We start from the raw sequence: 15,571 nt of genomic DNA on the forward strand, positions 1-15,571 counted from the left end.
CCTGGAAACTTGCATTTCTGAATGCAAACTAATTTCTTGTTTCAATGCATTTCTCCTTAACTAATTTCTTAATAATACCCTGAAGCATTTTACCTCAGATGATGAAGCATGTTAGAAGAAGCAGCACTGAGGAAATATTCTATTCATATAGATCAGCTTAGTTACATGTATCCTGAAAATGATTCAAATGCAATGCAGAGTGAATCTTAATTTAAAGAAATTATTTTTATTGTGGGTTGTGTGCTGGAAGAAAAAATTCTCTCAATTATCAAATTGTTGTTCTTGTATTTTGTAATATCATGTAAATATATATATACTGCTTTTCTTGATTTTAATGTTCTGAGTAATGTTAATTATATACCAAGACTCACCCCTTGATATTGTAATCAGCCATACAAGAGTTCTTTCAAATTGGAGACCTCATTTGGTCTTGGAGGGAGTTTTATTGAGGTTTTTTTTATTGTTGTTGTTTTCTTTGTTGTTGTTGTTTTGTTTGGTTTTGGGGGTTTTTTTGGGAGGGATTTGTTGTTGGTTTTTTTTTCCTTTTTTTTTTTTTTTAAATAGCTGTTTGTAACTTTGTCACAGATGCCTGTAATGGTTTTGCTACAGACTCTCAGTATGGATATATTTGCAGCACTATTTAAAGTTTATTTAATTTTCCATGTCCTTCAGGTAATATTTCTGGGAAGCTATTCTTTGGTTGTTTCCTATCACCAAAGCTTGATGAATAATTTACACTGTTAGTACCTAGTATGTGCATATGTCAGTCTTTTTTTTTTTAGAGTACTACATTTCTAACATCACAAGTTCTGTCCTCTGGATTTTCATAAATGTTTTTTTCAAATCTGCATTTTATGCAAGAGATACACTGTTACAGAGCTTACAGAATCCTTCAGAGCTGTATTGTGAAGACACAACCATTGAAGTGTCTTCAGGGTAAATTTAAATGCTATTAGTGTTGGATTTGGAGATGACAGTAAAAGATTGTGGTTTTGTCATCACCATTTTTCACATATATTCTAAAGGAAAGTTAAATTGTGTCTGTTTGACTTGTCCTTACTTCAAGGCTTGTCTTTAACTCCAAGACACTTTTCTCTCAAATTGAAGTGCTCTGTTAGCATATTCCTTAAGTGAAGTTCAATTCTGTTGCTACTGAGATTCTACAGCCATTGAGCTAAAGATCTCAAACTCAGTTATAAAGCTCTGATTCTTTTTTAGCAGAAATGGATTTCAATGAATAATACTTTTGTTGAAGCAAAGCTTTAAAGGCTTTGTCTCAGAGTTGGATAAAACAGTTTCAATAGGCAGCATCTCTGAGATATCCAGGAGAAGCTGAAGCAAAGCCTCAGAAGACTTGCAAAATGAAGTTTAAAACCTTGATCCTAACCTTTCTTTGTAATCTGCAGAATGGTGTTATGATACCAGCCTTTATACATGAAACATCCTGTTGAGTGTGTTTAAGTTCCCACTTCTGAAACCTTTATTACTCCTGAATAGTTTCAGTTTAAAAAAAAAAGTACTAATTTATGCCTTTTTTGCTCCTTATCAGACATGTGAGAATTGGATATAATGCATCTTACTAAATCTATTTTTGGCTCCATAACAAAATTTTATTTTGTGGAAAACAGTACATTTGTATTTACATACAAAAATTCTAGTTCATATGCAGACATTCCTGTATGTGGTAAGTAATTTCCTAATGCTTGTGGATTGGAAACTCTGTATTCTTTTTTCTAGATTGTTCCAGATTTTCTTGACTACAATTTTATGACTCTAGAGCCAAGTAAGGTTTTGTGGATGGCTGGATGGAATTTGTTCTGGAAGAGCTGTGTGTGTATTGCAGGCTTTAGATTCAGGAATGTTCTTTTCTCATCATTGATCTCAGAGGATACAGCTGATTCCTATCGATATTTCTTTTCTCCCCACCTTGACCCAAGTTTGTGTCCCTAATACTGTTAAAGATGACCTTCAGATGTAATCACAGCACTTCTATTTTCTGTAGTGTTCATGCTGAGCACTTTAACTATGTTGACATAACCACTCTTCTGTTCAGCAAGAAGGGAAAGTGGTGAAAGTCTGGTTTTTATTCCTTTATTTTTATTATAATCTTAAATACTTTTCTGGAGGCAACTGTATAAAATGATCATACCAGTTGCTTTTTAATTTATTGTGATAGCAAGCTTAGAAGGATCCATGGTGTTTAATGTGATGCTGTTAAGATGTGAAACCAGAAAATGTAACTCTTTAGGACTCAATGTTTCTTTAGTGTGTGCATTCCCATCCTGAATCAGGGCTTTATAAATGATAGCAACCAAAATGTGAATTTTGATTTCTGATTAACCAAAGACTTAAAATACATATTAAAATACATATTAACATTCTAGTAGAAGGTGTCCCTGCCCATGGAAACAGAGTTGGAATTTGATGATCATTAAGGTTTCTTCCAACCCAAACCTTTCTATGACTCTATACATGTTAATGTACACCTCCAAGGAGGTTTTGCAACCAAAGCAACATTTCTCTGTAGAACTTCACACTATTTTAAGAATAAAAATAAGATTCAAGAATCACTCATTTGTGACTCCAACTGAGATATTTTAGAAAAGCAAAATTCTAGAGGATGATAGTAATAAGTTTAAGAATTTGGCTTAAAGTTCCTTGATACCTTGGGGTGGCATGGGGGGAACCATTTCATGTCACTTATGGCTAGAAAAGAGTGCTAGAATCACAGAATTGTTTGGCTTGGGTGGGACCCCTAAAGACCATCCCATTTCAGCCTCTTCCATGGGCAGGACAACTTCCCCTAGACCAGGTTGTTCTAAGTCCCACCCTGGCCTTGAACACTTCCAGAACTGGGGCATCTGCAACTTCTCTGGGCAACCTGTGCCAGTGTTGTCTCACCACCCTCATCATAAATTTCTTCCTTATGTCCAATCTCAACCTGCCCTCTTCAATTGAAAGCTGCTGTTCCTCATCCTGTCAGTAGGGACCCTGATAAAATTACTCTCTCTTTCTTATAAGCAGCTCCACTTAGTTATTGAAAGCCCACAGTAAGGCAGAGCAGGCTGACTCCACACCTCAGATTGAGATTGTATTTAAAAACAATATTCTCATTAAAGAAATGACAGATTTCTGATTTATGCTTTCAAGAGAGTGTGAAGGGGTTTTTTACCAATTTATTATTCATATTTCAGTCTGTGCATGACTGGGATCCTAATGGTTGAATGGCTGTCACTGTCTGGAGGAAAATAAAACTTCAGTAGAAGTTTTTAGTTAGAACTTGCTGTCTCATATATTAGAAGTAAGATGAGCTGATGTGGATCACTGCTGCAGTGTGTTCACAACTTCCAGCTGCTTTCCTGCCATGTCTGGAATGAATTGGTTTCTTTTTTTGAAGAATCGCTTTTTTTCTTGAGAACATGTAGATAGTGAAGTGCAAAAGATTCTGTAGTACAAAATAAATATTTGACAAAGCCAGCTCAGGATCTAGGCCAAAGGCATATATTGTTAATGTTCATCATGTTTTGTTTTAGTTTTGTGGTCTCCCATTTTCCACAAAATTGAAACATGAACATATGTATTGCTGTTTTGAAATATAAATATGAAATAAAACTTGTGCAGAAGTGTTAAATCAATGGTGGCTCTTTTTTTTTGTTCTTGTTTTTTTCTTCAAGAAGGATGAAAAGTCAGGAATCTTGAGTTCGGAGTTGTGTCCGGATATCAGTGTTTTAGTATTTTAAAATGTCAGCACCAAAATAACAGGTCTGTTATTTTTCAGATGTCTAATATAAAACAAATATATTTACTGTTTGAGGAACACTGAATGTAGCTGTCTGTGCTCAAATGAAGATAATATATCAACATCTGGTAATCAAATTTTTTAGATCTATTTATTGAACAGTGTAAATCCCTGCAGATATGTAGAACTATGAATGATAAAGTTAAGGAATTTCAAGTGTTTCCTCATTGAATAATGTAGTTTTTGAGAACTGTCCTAAATTTTGCGAGTATTTTTATTTTAAACTTGTTCTTCCATTTAATGTTTCTGGGGGGACAGAGCAGAAAGGATCTTCATACCATTAACTATTCCAATTTTTTGTTTCACTAAAAGTGAAGGAAAGCTGTAAACTGACTCTAGTTGAGGTTTCATGATCAGAATAATTTTACTAACTCAGCCATCCAGTGATGGGCTAAACTGGAAATAAAAATCAGTGTGATTCTGGAGCAGAGAAAGTGCTAAATGAAATGATGGAAGTGGCTGTTGCTGAGGGCAGCTGGAGATGAGTATAAGTGAGATGCTGTGCCTGCTACTGTGGGCAAGGGCAGTAAGTTAGTTTGCTGGAAATAAATCCTAGAAACACTGTGGGACTACTAGAAAGTAGAAATGTCAAATATTATTGCTAATGAAGGCCAAAGAGGAAGTGTATAAGTTGGTAAAATACTATTTCAGTGGGAATCAATTATTGGATCAGTACTCTTAAATTCCTTCTGAGCATTCACAAATGTTTTGAGTCTAACATTGTGTAGCATAGTTCTAAGTGGCACTAGATTTTGGTGTTAGATTTTCTTGGAAATGCTTTTACTTACGCATTAAGTTCAGGATTCATGCAATGAGATGTTAATCACAAAATTCAATACTTTAGTAATGCTGTAAGTGGACACAGTAAGGTAGACTTTGCATTTGCACATTTTTAGACATTACCCATCATCCATCATTGCTCCACAGTGTTTACAAATCACTTTAGCACCTTCTGACACTTTTGTTTGAGGTTTTTTCTCCCCTTCTCTAGTGTGTTTATGGTTTTATAGAAATTATGCTTCACTGTTTTTTCATACACTGAATTGCAAGTGTAAATAGTGAAATAATGTCATGTGAGGAGAGTTAGATTCCAACAAAAGCAGCTTTCATAACAGTATCTTCAAGGGATGATGGGGTAGGTGAATTAGATTAGATTATTCCTCCCATTTTGTCATGAAATAAAAGCTATTAAATGAGTGACTGGGATTTGCTTTAGTTAGTCTAGTCCATGGTACCCAGATATAGAAGCCTTTTTTTAGTACAGAGCCTACTCCCAAATTTGGGAGTAAAATTATTCAGAATTTAACAATCTAAATTACTTGTGTGTTTAATGGAGAAGGGTTAACCTCTTCACTGGATCCACCAGTGCCAGATTAATAAATTCAGGAAAGTCAAACCCAAAGTGATTATAAAGATGAAACAAATATTTCAAATTGTCATGAATCTGTAATAATCTGGCAATAAAATGTTTCTTTGAGGGCAGGGTACAATGGACTCAAGTGCATAGGTGGTGAGCATTTTGTTGCTAATGCCTTTTTGGAAGTGACAATAGCAGCACCTGGCTAGGCAGCAGGAATTGGTTTACTGCCAATAATTAAATACTAGTGTGTGTTTGATAGAAATTGCAGTTAATAGGTACTTAAAGTTTATCTCAAAAACAGCAAAAAGAAATTCAAATGCTAGAGTCCCCTGTGATACTCCAGTACTTGTTTACTGCAGTATCAGACTCTGAGGGGTTATTGGCAAGAACCTTTTTATTTCACCTTTCCTGGAAATAAGACACCATAACCCTGTTCCAAAGTATTTGCACAATCAGAGTTCTCAAAAAATTTGGAGACAGATCTGTGGAGTTTCAGTGCTTATTTGTGCATGCAACAAATCAGCCTGGATATATGGACTCAGCACTGTAAGAAGTTTTTATGGATTCTTACTCAAAAGGGGTTCTTATTGAGGACACTCAAAAGATTTCTTACAGGGACAGAGGTGACACCATGGTAGAGAGGAGAGAAAATAAGGACAAAAAAATACCTTTCTTATGTTTTAGAAAGTGAGCCGGTAGTCAAGGCTGACAATGGGCTGACAAACCAGCTTTGATAATGTGTAACTTGTTACAAAGGTTTTATAAAGGAAATAAAACTAATCAGCAGTCTGGTAGCAAGGACGAGGGGAATTGGTGGCAGCTGAAATTTGGCTTGCAGAAGGATGTCCTTGGGCAAAGAAGCAAACAGTGGAAGTGGTCTAGGAGCCATGAGAAGTTTGATTTGATGGTAAGGTATCTCTGGATGTGATAAAACAAAGCTCGGATAAAATATGTAACATAATTGTTCTAATTATTAGCAGTTGCACAAAGATTCTTTTATTTGTAGATGAGATAGTGTAGAGGGGAAAGAGTGGAGAACAGACCCTCTGTGCAGTTTCTTCAGAGGCTTTGGAAGCAGATGGATACCCTTAAAAAGTAGTTGATTAGGAGATGAAAAGTCCAGGAAAGAAGGAAATTTCAAAATCAGCTTCATTCAGTTTTGTTCAGTCCTAGGTGTCTGGAGGAGCTCAGCACCTCCTGTTCAACTGCTCCCCTTGAGGAAGGTGTAGATTGTGCTGAGGACACCCCTCAGCCTTCTCCATTCCTCTGATGCTTCTGTTGGACCCATCAGATAAGCCTCAGTTGTCATTGGTGGTATGAGGTGTCTTAATCTACTTAATTGTTCCTGATATGTGAAGTGTTCTAGACTGCTTATCATCTTTGACACAGTTCCTGATGCACTTCCAGTTATTTTATGTTTGGGTTTTTTTAATTAGGAAATAAGCTGATTTAGGAACAAGTCTGTGAATACACACAGTTGAGTAGTGAAGTTTTGTGTGTACTCTTATGTTTTCTAAAATTGTTTTTTTTTTTTAGTGTCCTGACCTCTGGACCAATCTTAGTTTTTGATGTTCTGTAGGCAGTTATAGTGCAGAACCTATTGGTTTGTGTAATGGTAGGATATATAAGTTTATATGTGTTTAGTTATGAACTCCCCAGTGTCCCCTCCTGTAACTTCGATTTTTTTAGCAATTTTATTTTCTAAAACATTCAGGTTGGGATTCACCTACAAATTGGAGTAGGCATCTGAACCTCTGTTGCAGTTTATTGAACAATAGTGCACGTATTTTTATTTGTTCCTTTTGTTCTGTAATTTGTCCATAAACAATTGGCAGCACTATCCAGTGGATTACTGTAAGAACAGCTCCACATGAGGAACTTCTTCAGTTATTCTTGATTGTGTAGCAGAACCTTAATGTACATGTGCATGTAGACATTCATATATGTGAATTGATCTGCTCTGGTGATTGAGGCTTGCTCTGAGAGGTTTCCTGATTCTGGGACAATTGAAGGACTTCAGTTATCTTGGACCTGCTTTTCTCAGTATATTGTTTTGTTAGGATTCTTCCTTTGAGGTTAAGAGTTGGGTTCAGCCTTGTAAGTGATACCTCTTTTAAAACCTGTTCTAGCTTTACTGAGCTCCTATTGCCCTTTCTCAAGTGTTTTCTTTTTTGATAGTTGTTGTTTATTTGCTCTGACTTCCCACAGAATTGCTGTCTCCCAATATCATATATGCACATTTTACTCTTTTAAGCATTTTTAAACATAAGTTGTATAGCTGCCCTTTTCAAATTAAGCAATACCTGAACAGATCTGTTCTTTTTGCAAAAGTGTGCAAAGGTTCCTGTTCAAGTGGTTCCTCTATATTTTGAGTCTGTTCATTGTAAATGTCTGTCAAGCTTCTTTAGTTCCCCTATAGCTTCTTTAAAAATAATAATTCTTAAATTAAAGGATTTAAAATTTACAAACTTTTATACATGTTAAAAGAAATAACAATTCACAGTTTCTAAAAATTTCCTCTTAGCGTCATGACCTGACACAAATCAAATTCGTGTGGTGCTCATTGAGCTCTCCTGCCACTGGGTTTTCTGTCTTGGTGCTTTCCCAGCCTCCTCCATCCTGGTGCAGTAACATGAGAACCATACATCTCAGAGTAAGAGGTCCTGTAGGAGGAAGGAACAGAGTTATGAAAAGATCATAAATGATCTCATAATGCAAGAGAAATATTATTTCCTACCATCACCACTCCAATCCTTTTAACTGTTTTTTGAAATGCAGAAAAGACCTCATCACATGGATCTGGTTTTCTAATTACTTCTCAAGAATAAATCTATGGTAGCTTGAAAAACTGTACCTTTTTTCTTCCCTTAAATGTTTTTCCATGTTTTTCAGCCTATTTCATTTCCTGCTTTCACTTGCACCCTGCCTGAAGGATGCTGTCATGATTATGCCTAATGATTCTTCAATCTTTTTACTGAGAGTTTTGTCTTTTTTTTTGACTTGTTACTGACTATATTCTCTGCCGCTAGGTTCATTTCCCTTTCTCTGGCTTCTCCTGGAAAGTATCACATTTGCTATTTCTGTATATTACTTTAGCAGGCTGTGTCTGGAAACTTCACTGCTCACCCTTGCCCCCACTACAATGAAGTCAAATAAGCAGCTGGTAACCTGTTCTGAGGGGGCATTCTACAGATTAGCTGAAACCAAGTAATAAGGACAGTTTTAAATCATTTACTTTCTAGGCTTGTTTAAAATACTTTGTGACTGTGTTTTGATCAGTAATAAAATTAATAAAATCCATCCTGGTTGTATTTTTACATTTTTTTGCATTCCTCATTCAGTGATGCAGTTTTTGAAATGCTATTTATTTGTGGTAAAATGATTTTCTTGTTTTGTGATTCTTAATTGATGTGAAATTATATGATTTGTATAAAATGGGATAGGAAATCATAAGGCCAAATCTGGATCTTTGTCATACTGTTCTACTGAAATAAGGACATTTTTACTCAATTAATGGGCTTGAGATTGATTAGATAATGGCTTGGTAGGTAGAAAAATAGGGTAGAGCTTGTGCCTTGTTTCCTTCTATGGATCTGTTAGAGTGTATGAGAAGGGTCTGACTTCTTTGGAACAATTCTATTTCCAACAGCAGTCATTCAGACTCCATTATAGCTCATGGGTTGATATTACCTCCTTAAAAAGGGTATGTCCATTAGCAATGTTTTAGATTTCTTGTTTAAAAGGATAATTGATGAAAATTTCTCACAGATTGTACCTCTAAATCTCTGCCTTTACTAGAGGGAGGTAGGAGGAAAAGCCATTTCTAAATGGATCAAATGTTTTTTGAAAACTGGTTCAACTGAAGTCTCATATTTTTCATTCATGTTAAGTGTCCAAAGTAATGGAATGCAAGTTAGTGCCTATCATGCTTTCAGAATTTTTAGACCAAATTTACTGTTATTTAGAGTTCTTAAATAAGTATAGGACATCAGGTTCTATCCTATAATCACCCTGCACATTTTATTACATTTGGATGTTTCCTGAAACAGATGGAAATCTCTTCAGAATCAGAAGAAAATGTACTTTTTGTGATGCACTCAGTGTCTCACAACCAGTGTGATTTTTGGGTTGTGATACAGAAGCTTTCATGGGATCAGAAGGGAGTTGCACAGATTCCTCTGTGCAGGGTTTGGTTATGATATTGCCTACACCTTCAAACAAAGCTGTTAATCTGTGCTTGTGATTTCACATGCTAGAAATCAAATTCCAGTGAAGTTGACTGATTCCAGCAGGTTGTTTTGGGTGTGCCTGAGTGTGTGAGAATGACTCAAGTCAGTGCAAGGTTCATCACTGAATCCCTTGTCTCGTTTGTATCTTCCAGCATTTTTTGCATAACACACTCAATCGGATTTAAGCCTACAGAGAAAGGACAAACTCTAAATCTCTTCTAGACTTTTTCTGGCTGTAGCAAAGCAGAACTGCCAGGATGTGGGGTGGGAGGTGTTGGAAGGGAGGCCCTGGGTATGGTGTCTAATGGTCAGCGATCCGTGTGTTTGCAGGGGCCGTGGGGGAGTGCCTCCACCACCAGCAGGAGTGCCCAGAGGGGCACCAGCTCCCCGGGGAGTCCCTCCCAGCAGAGGACCCGTCAGTCGGAGCCGGGGACTTCTGGCACCCAGAGCACGAGGAGTTCCTCCCCCGGCGGGGTACCGGCCCCTGCCGCCGCCCCCGGCGCAGGAGACCTACGGGGAATACGTAAGTGGAGCTGTGGGTGTGCTGAGCGTGGAGCGTGGGTCGTTCTGGAGAGGGCAGATCCCTTCAGAACTCTGTACAATTAGCACCTAAGTGCTGACCCAACATCTCTGACAAATGTGGTCATCTCTCTTTATCATTTCAGGCTTGAACTGCTTAATATAAAAAAAATAAATTGGGTTATATGTATACACCATCTTAAAGACATTTGCAGTACATTTGGCAAAATAGTTATGTGCCTCTTAAATGTTTAATATTAGGTTTCTGCTTTCCAAAAAATTTGAAAAATCACGATTGTTGTAGACTTCTAATTCTCAACTAAAACAGAATAATATTCTAATCTTCCTTCCTAAGCCTATCTTAGTGGTCATATAGTAGTTTAATGGTCAGACATGTAAAATATTTTTATGAAAGCTTCAGAACTAATCCTAAAATTTTAACAATGCACCTCAATAAGCCATACATACTCATCTTGATTTTATTGTATTAAACATTAGAATCATATCAAAATACTTTTTATGTTGTATATGACAAAATGATGCAGTTATGAATTGTTAAGGAAAACTTAAATTGAACTTACAGAGCAGTAAGATAGAGAAAAAAGATCAATAAGTCAAAACTGTAGTGATAAAAATGAATTTAGTCTTTTAGGAAAATAATACCTTCAAGGACAGTGCTTTTAATACTAAAGGTTTTAGTGTGCCCTCTTTACAGCCAAGTGTTTCTGGACTTCATTGTTTAGACTAACAAAAAGAGATTCTGTTTTCCTGAAAATTTGCTATTTAGATTTTTTTTGCCTTTGTCTAAACCATTATTTCACTATCTTCACCTCTCTTCTTCCAAAGATCCCCACCAAAACCATCTAAATCAAATACCTGGTTTTCTCCCTTTTGGCAGAAAACCAATTTTCTATATAACACTTGTAGCTCTATAAGGGAAGAAATTCAATGTTGTTAATATGAACATTTATGCATATAATTGAAAAATTCAGAATTAATGTAGTTCATTAATTTTGAGAAAGAATACTTTACCAACATGCCTAAATTCCCCCTGGCTATACTTGACTAGTCAGAGTGGGTACTGCAAATAAGTGGTTCTCTCACAATGCCTTCCAAGGAATCAATCCTCATTGTACACCTATTTCCAGGACATACATTCTAGAACACATAGAGAGATGGTAGAATAGAAACCTCTTTGAGTAACTTCATATTTCTTTATGATCTGCTATTTATAGAATGTGTCTATAGAAGGGGTGTGGAAGTAACAGCTGCTTGCCTCAGTGTCGTGAAGTATGCTTCACTTCTGGGAGAATAATTAGAAAATAGCACTGTACAGAAAAATAGTGCTGCACTAAATAACTTCTAAAAAAAATTTTCTTTAGAACTGGATCCCTTATCTACCAAAAAAGATACCTTTGCAGGGATAGTTATAGTTAGATAGATGTAGTACTTAAAGCTGTAGTTGGAAAAGCAGTCCTACATGGTCTATATTTTCTTTAGAAGAACATTTAGCAGGGACATAAGCCATTGGTGTGTTGCATGTTCAGTGTTAAATTTGATGCTTGGTGTTTTTTACCTGTCCATTTGCAGGACATTATCTAAGGGCCTTATCTCTGTCTTTTACAGGTTAAGGGAGCATGGTATGAGTCTTTAGTAGTGTTTCTGTGCCTTCTTTACTGATTCCTGCTTAGTTATATCTAATACGGAAGCATTAGTTTGCCAACCTGAGCAGAATAAGGTCTTGCTGATTGGGAAGTGTATGTAGAATGAGAACATCAGAAACACTGGGGGGTACCATAAACTATTTTAAGCACCATCAAAGCTTTGGAGACTGAGATATCCAGAGAGGTTAGAGAGAAACCTTTAGAAGTGTATTGGGTTTTTGTGGCTAGGTTTTGGTAGCAGAGGGCTGCAGGGGTGGTTCCTGTGAGATGCTTTTGGAAGCTGCTGCTGTGCCCAGCAGAGCCAGTGCCAGCCAGCTCCAAGGTGGTCCTGCTGATGGCCAAGCCAAAGCCCAATGGTGGTACTACCTCTGGGATAATGTATTTAAAGGAAGGAAAAACATCCCAGTCTGGAGCAGTCTGTTTCTAAATGACTTCACCCCGTGCAAGGTTCCTACTCTGCAACAGTTCATGACGAGCTGCACCCCAGGGGAAGGGCTCACATTGGAGAAGTTTGTGTTGGACTGTCCCTGCGGGAGGGATCTGATGCTGGAGCTGGTGAAGAGTGGGAGATGTCCTGTCCCTGAGGAGGAGCAAGCAGGGGCAAGGTGTGGTGAGTTCACCACAGCCCCCGCTCCCATTCCCTGCATTGCTGTGAGGGAACGAGTAGAGAATTTTGGAGTGAAGTTGACACTGGGAAAGAAGGGAAGGGTGCAGGGGAACATGTTGCTCAATTGAGTTTTAATTTCTCATCATCCTACTCTGATTTCATTGGTAATGAGCTAATTTACCCCAGCTGGGTCTATTTTGCCTGTGACAGTAACTGGTGAGTAATCTTGAGCCATGAGGCTTTTATGTCCACCTGAGGAGGGGAGTGACAGAGTGGCTTTGGTGGACACCTGGTGTTCAGTAAGGGTCAACCCACCACAAGAAGACTTTCTATTGAAGATTGGAAAGTCCTGAGGATTCATGAAGCTCTTGATTCCCTTAGGCTTACAAGCCTTTTCTTTGTACTCCTTAAACAAATGTGAAACTGTGCAAGTCCAGGAAGAAGCAAACTGTGTGTGGATGGAAGCTTTGAACCACTCACTCCTGTAACTCAATATTTAAAGGTGATTTAGGGGTTCAGTATGTAAAGTCCTTGTCCATTTCCTCTGTTGAGTGCTATTAAATCTACCTTGTTACAGGCAATGAATTACAACATCCTTTTTCCTTCAATCCTTTTCTAACTCTGTGTAGAGTAATTCACTTGAAACCAGTGAATTTTTAACATCTGTGATGAACTCAGTTTTGCCTCTTGCTTATCCTGATATCTCTCCTTCCTCTGCTTGATTAATTGATTGTTTTTTTATAAATAGTTGTCTTCAAAATGGGAAAGAGAATACCTGTTTCATTCTGAAAAATTGGAAGGGTTACATTTAGAGGAAGTATTTCACATGGGGAAAACATCACAGGCAAAAAGTCCTTAAATTGAGATGCATTTTAAGTTAAGATCAAGAAAACTGTGAACATTGCTGTCCTGTGTTTAGAGCCCACAGGGAAGTGTTCCAGAATCTTGTCCATTACAGAAAGCTCTGCTCAGAGTGAGCTGCCTCTGTCTTCTGTCACCTTTCTGGGGTCTGTGCATTGGTGGCCTTTGAATGCTTTGGCTATCTCTGCAGAAGTCACACAGCATACTGGACTAGCAGCAATAGTGGCACATCTTTCCAGTTCAATATAAGCAGTTTTCCCACTCCACTGTTGCCAGTCTCATTTATGTGTGAGCCTCAGCTGCAGGACTCATTCCTCCTGAGACCCCACCACACTGTTAGTACCATGATGAAGCTCTTGAAGCTACTAAATGACAGTTCCTTATCATTTTCTCTGAAGACTGACTCTTTAATAGCTGTAGGATCAGCCTGTATAGGAAAAATTCCATCCTCTACAGCCAGCCAGCTTTATAACTCACTGCTCTGGTTGCTGTGATAAACTTTCTCTGAAGACTAGCAGGACTCTCATTTTTCTTTCCTCGGCTGCTTAGGTCAGGAGAAAACATGTTGTGACGTGTGAAGCATGGCCAGGATTATTTTTGTAACAGCTGGATGAGGGAAATCATTCTAGGTGAATGCTACATTTGTTGAAGAACTTACAGATGGTTTCAGGAACATTTTTCTCTTAATTAAATGGGATTTTTTTTTCCTCTACTCATTGAACTATACTGTGCAATAGACTAAAATATTTTTGTGGATTTTGAAGCTGACAGCTTATTCCATTACGATAAGAAATAGAAACTGTATTTAAGTACTAGCTGGAAATTTTAAGCTTTTCTACAATTTTCCAAGAAGCAGGAGTGTAAGGTCAATTCCTTAGCAAATGTTGAGTCAAGCATGGGTTAGAGCAGAACTGCTCAGTCTCAGTTACTGCCTCATCACATTTGTTGCTCTTGGCCTCGTCCTGCTGTTGCCTTCTTCTCAGCTTCCAACCTCTGAGGCTTTTTTCCAAATTAGCGACACACAGTGGGACTGAAGCTTTTTAAGACTAGATTTTTATTTGATGCTTTTTTCATTTTACAAAGGCAAATATTTAGTAAATACTCTACCAGTCTTTCACTTCTGTACTTTGCATGAATATATTTGTGATGATGCTGTGTCAAGTCCTGTTCTGGCTGCTTAATTGTGTTAAATGCAAAGTGAGTTTTATCTGAGTTCATATTTTTAGGCATTAAGAACTTTAAACATGGATTTAAAACCTGTTGCTCTGGCACTTAAAAAATAACTCATCAGTCCAGCATGTTGTGGCCAAGACTTGCTTCAACACTACTTTGGAAGACTGTCAGATCTGAATATTCCTCCCTGTTCTGGATAAAATTTGTGGCAGAGCTTTATTTCTGGTTTTGACCAATTTATATATGTTTTCTTGTGTTCAGAAAAGGGTTAACTCAGGGACAGAGTTTTCTGATGCACTGACCGCATGTAATTTCTAGCAGCTAAAGCTCCAAAGGCATTGCTTTCTGTATTAAGAAATGGAGCCAAGATGGAATGTCTACCAACAGGAGACCAAGGGAGCCTTTCTAATGTTAAGTAAGTTGTAACTTTAAAAAGAACACTGTGAGTTATTTCTAATTAGATTTCAAAAGTATTTTAACTTGGATACAGATACAGGCCACTCAAAAGGATGTACAGAACAGTTGGATACAAAATAGTTACCAATAGCAACAAACTTCAAAACCTACTCTTTAAAATCTACATTTAGTTATTTTTTCTTTCTGCAAAACCATAAAGGTTAGGGATTTTTTTATAAGATTTATAGTTCCTGAAGCATTCATTTGTGGATATTTCCAGAAATACATTGCTTTACTGATGAACAAAGCACATCTCAGACTCAAGATTGTAGTTCTCACACTAGGTCTGTGTTGTGAGACTGTAATTATCACTCAATGTGTACTGTGAAGTACATGTGTATTACAGATATTACAATGCTATGAGACTGTGCTTGTCCTGTTTCCCATGAGAAATGGGGAAGACCCAAAACATTACCATAACCTGCTGTCTAACAAAATCTCACCCAAAATAATGAGCAGATGGTGTGTTTTTCTGTCTCTTTTTATAAGTAAAATCTCAGTATTTTTTGGTACTGGGAGGCCTGTGGATCAAATTCCTGTTACAGGTATTCATATTCCCTTGGGTCTGTCTGGAGATGATGTGCTGACCACCAGGATACTGTCCCAGCATACACAGCACTTTCTGTCCTTTTGGTTTGGCAGGAAATCCTACAAATTTGGTAAGCCTTAGGGAAAGTTGATTCACAAATAATATTTGTCTGGATGGCTAAGAAATTAATTTCATGATCCAGTCAGTATAACAAAATATGAATGTAGGTGTCCATTGGATAAAAGAATAATTGCAGTCTTACTGTTCACAGGGGAGAGCCCATTCCATTGAAAACCCTATATCCTGTTATTTAGTTCACTTCCTTAGAAAACCAGTGCAAATTCAGTTTTAATCTCCATCCTTAAGTTTGAATT

The 15,571-nt window shown here is 37.3% G+C and overlaps 1 protein-coding gene across 2 annotated transcripts in view; it reads left to right on the top strand.

The window, feature by feature from the left end:
- Window positions 1-15,571, top strand: part of KHDRBS3 (KH RNA binding domain containing, signal transduction associated 3) — a 91,129-nt gene that overhangs the window by 45,932 nt on the left and 29,626 nt on the right. For both annotated transcript variants that reach the window (XR_010030330.1, XM_063174555.1), the window contains exon 6: window positions 9,719-9,911. Coding sequence is in view for 1 of the 2 variants with exons in the window: in XM_063174555.1 (XP_063030625.1) it covers window positions 9,719-9,911 (193 nt within the window). In the remaining variant the exon portion in view is untranslated. The remainder of the gene's footprint in view (window positions 1-9,718; window positions 9,912-15,571) is intronic.

This window comes from Melospiza melodia, chromosome 1, assembly GCF_035770615.1.
Source record: "Melospiza melodia melodia isolate bMelMel2 chromosome 1, bMelMel2.pri, whole genome shotgun sequence".
Classification (NCBI taxonomy): Eukaryota; Metazoa; Chordata; class Aves; order Passeriformes; family Passerellidae; genus Melospiza; species Melospiza melodia.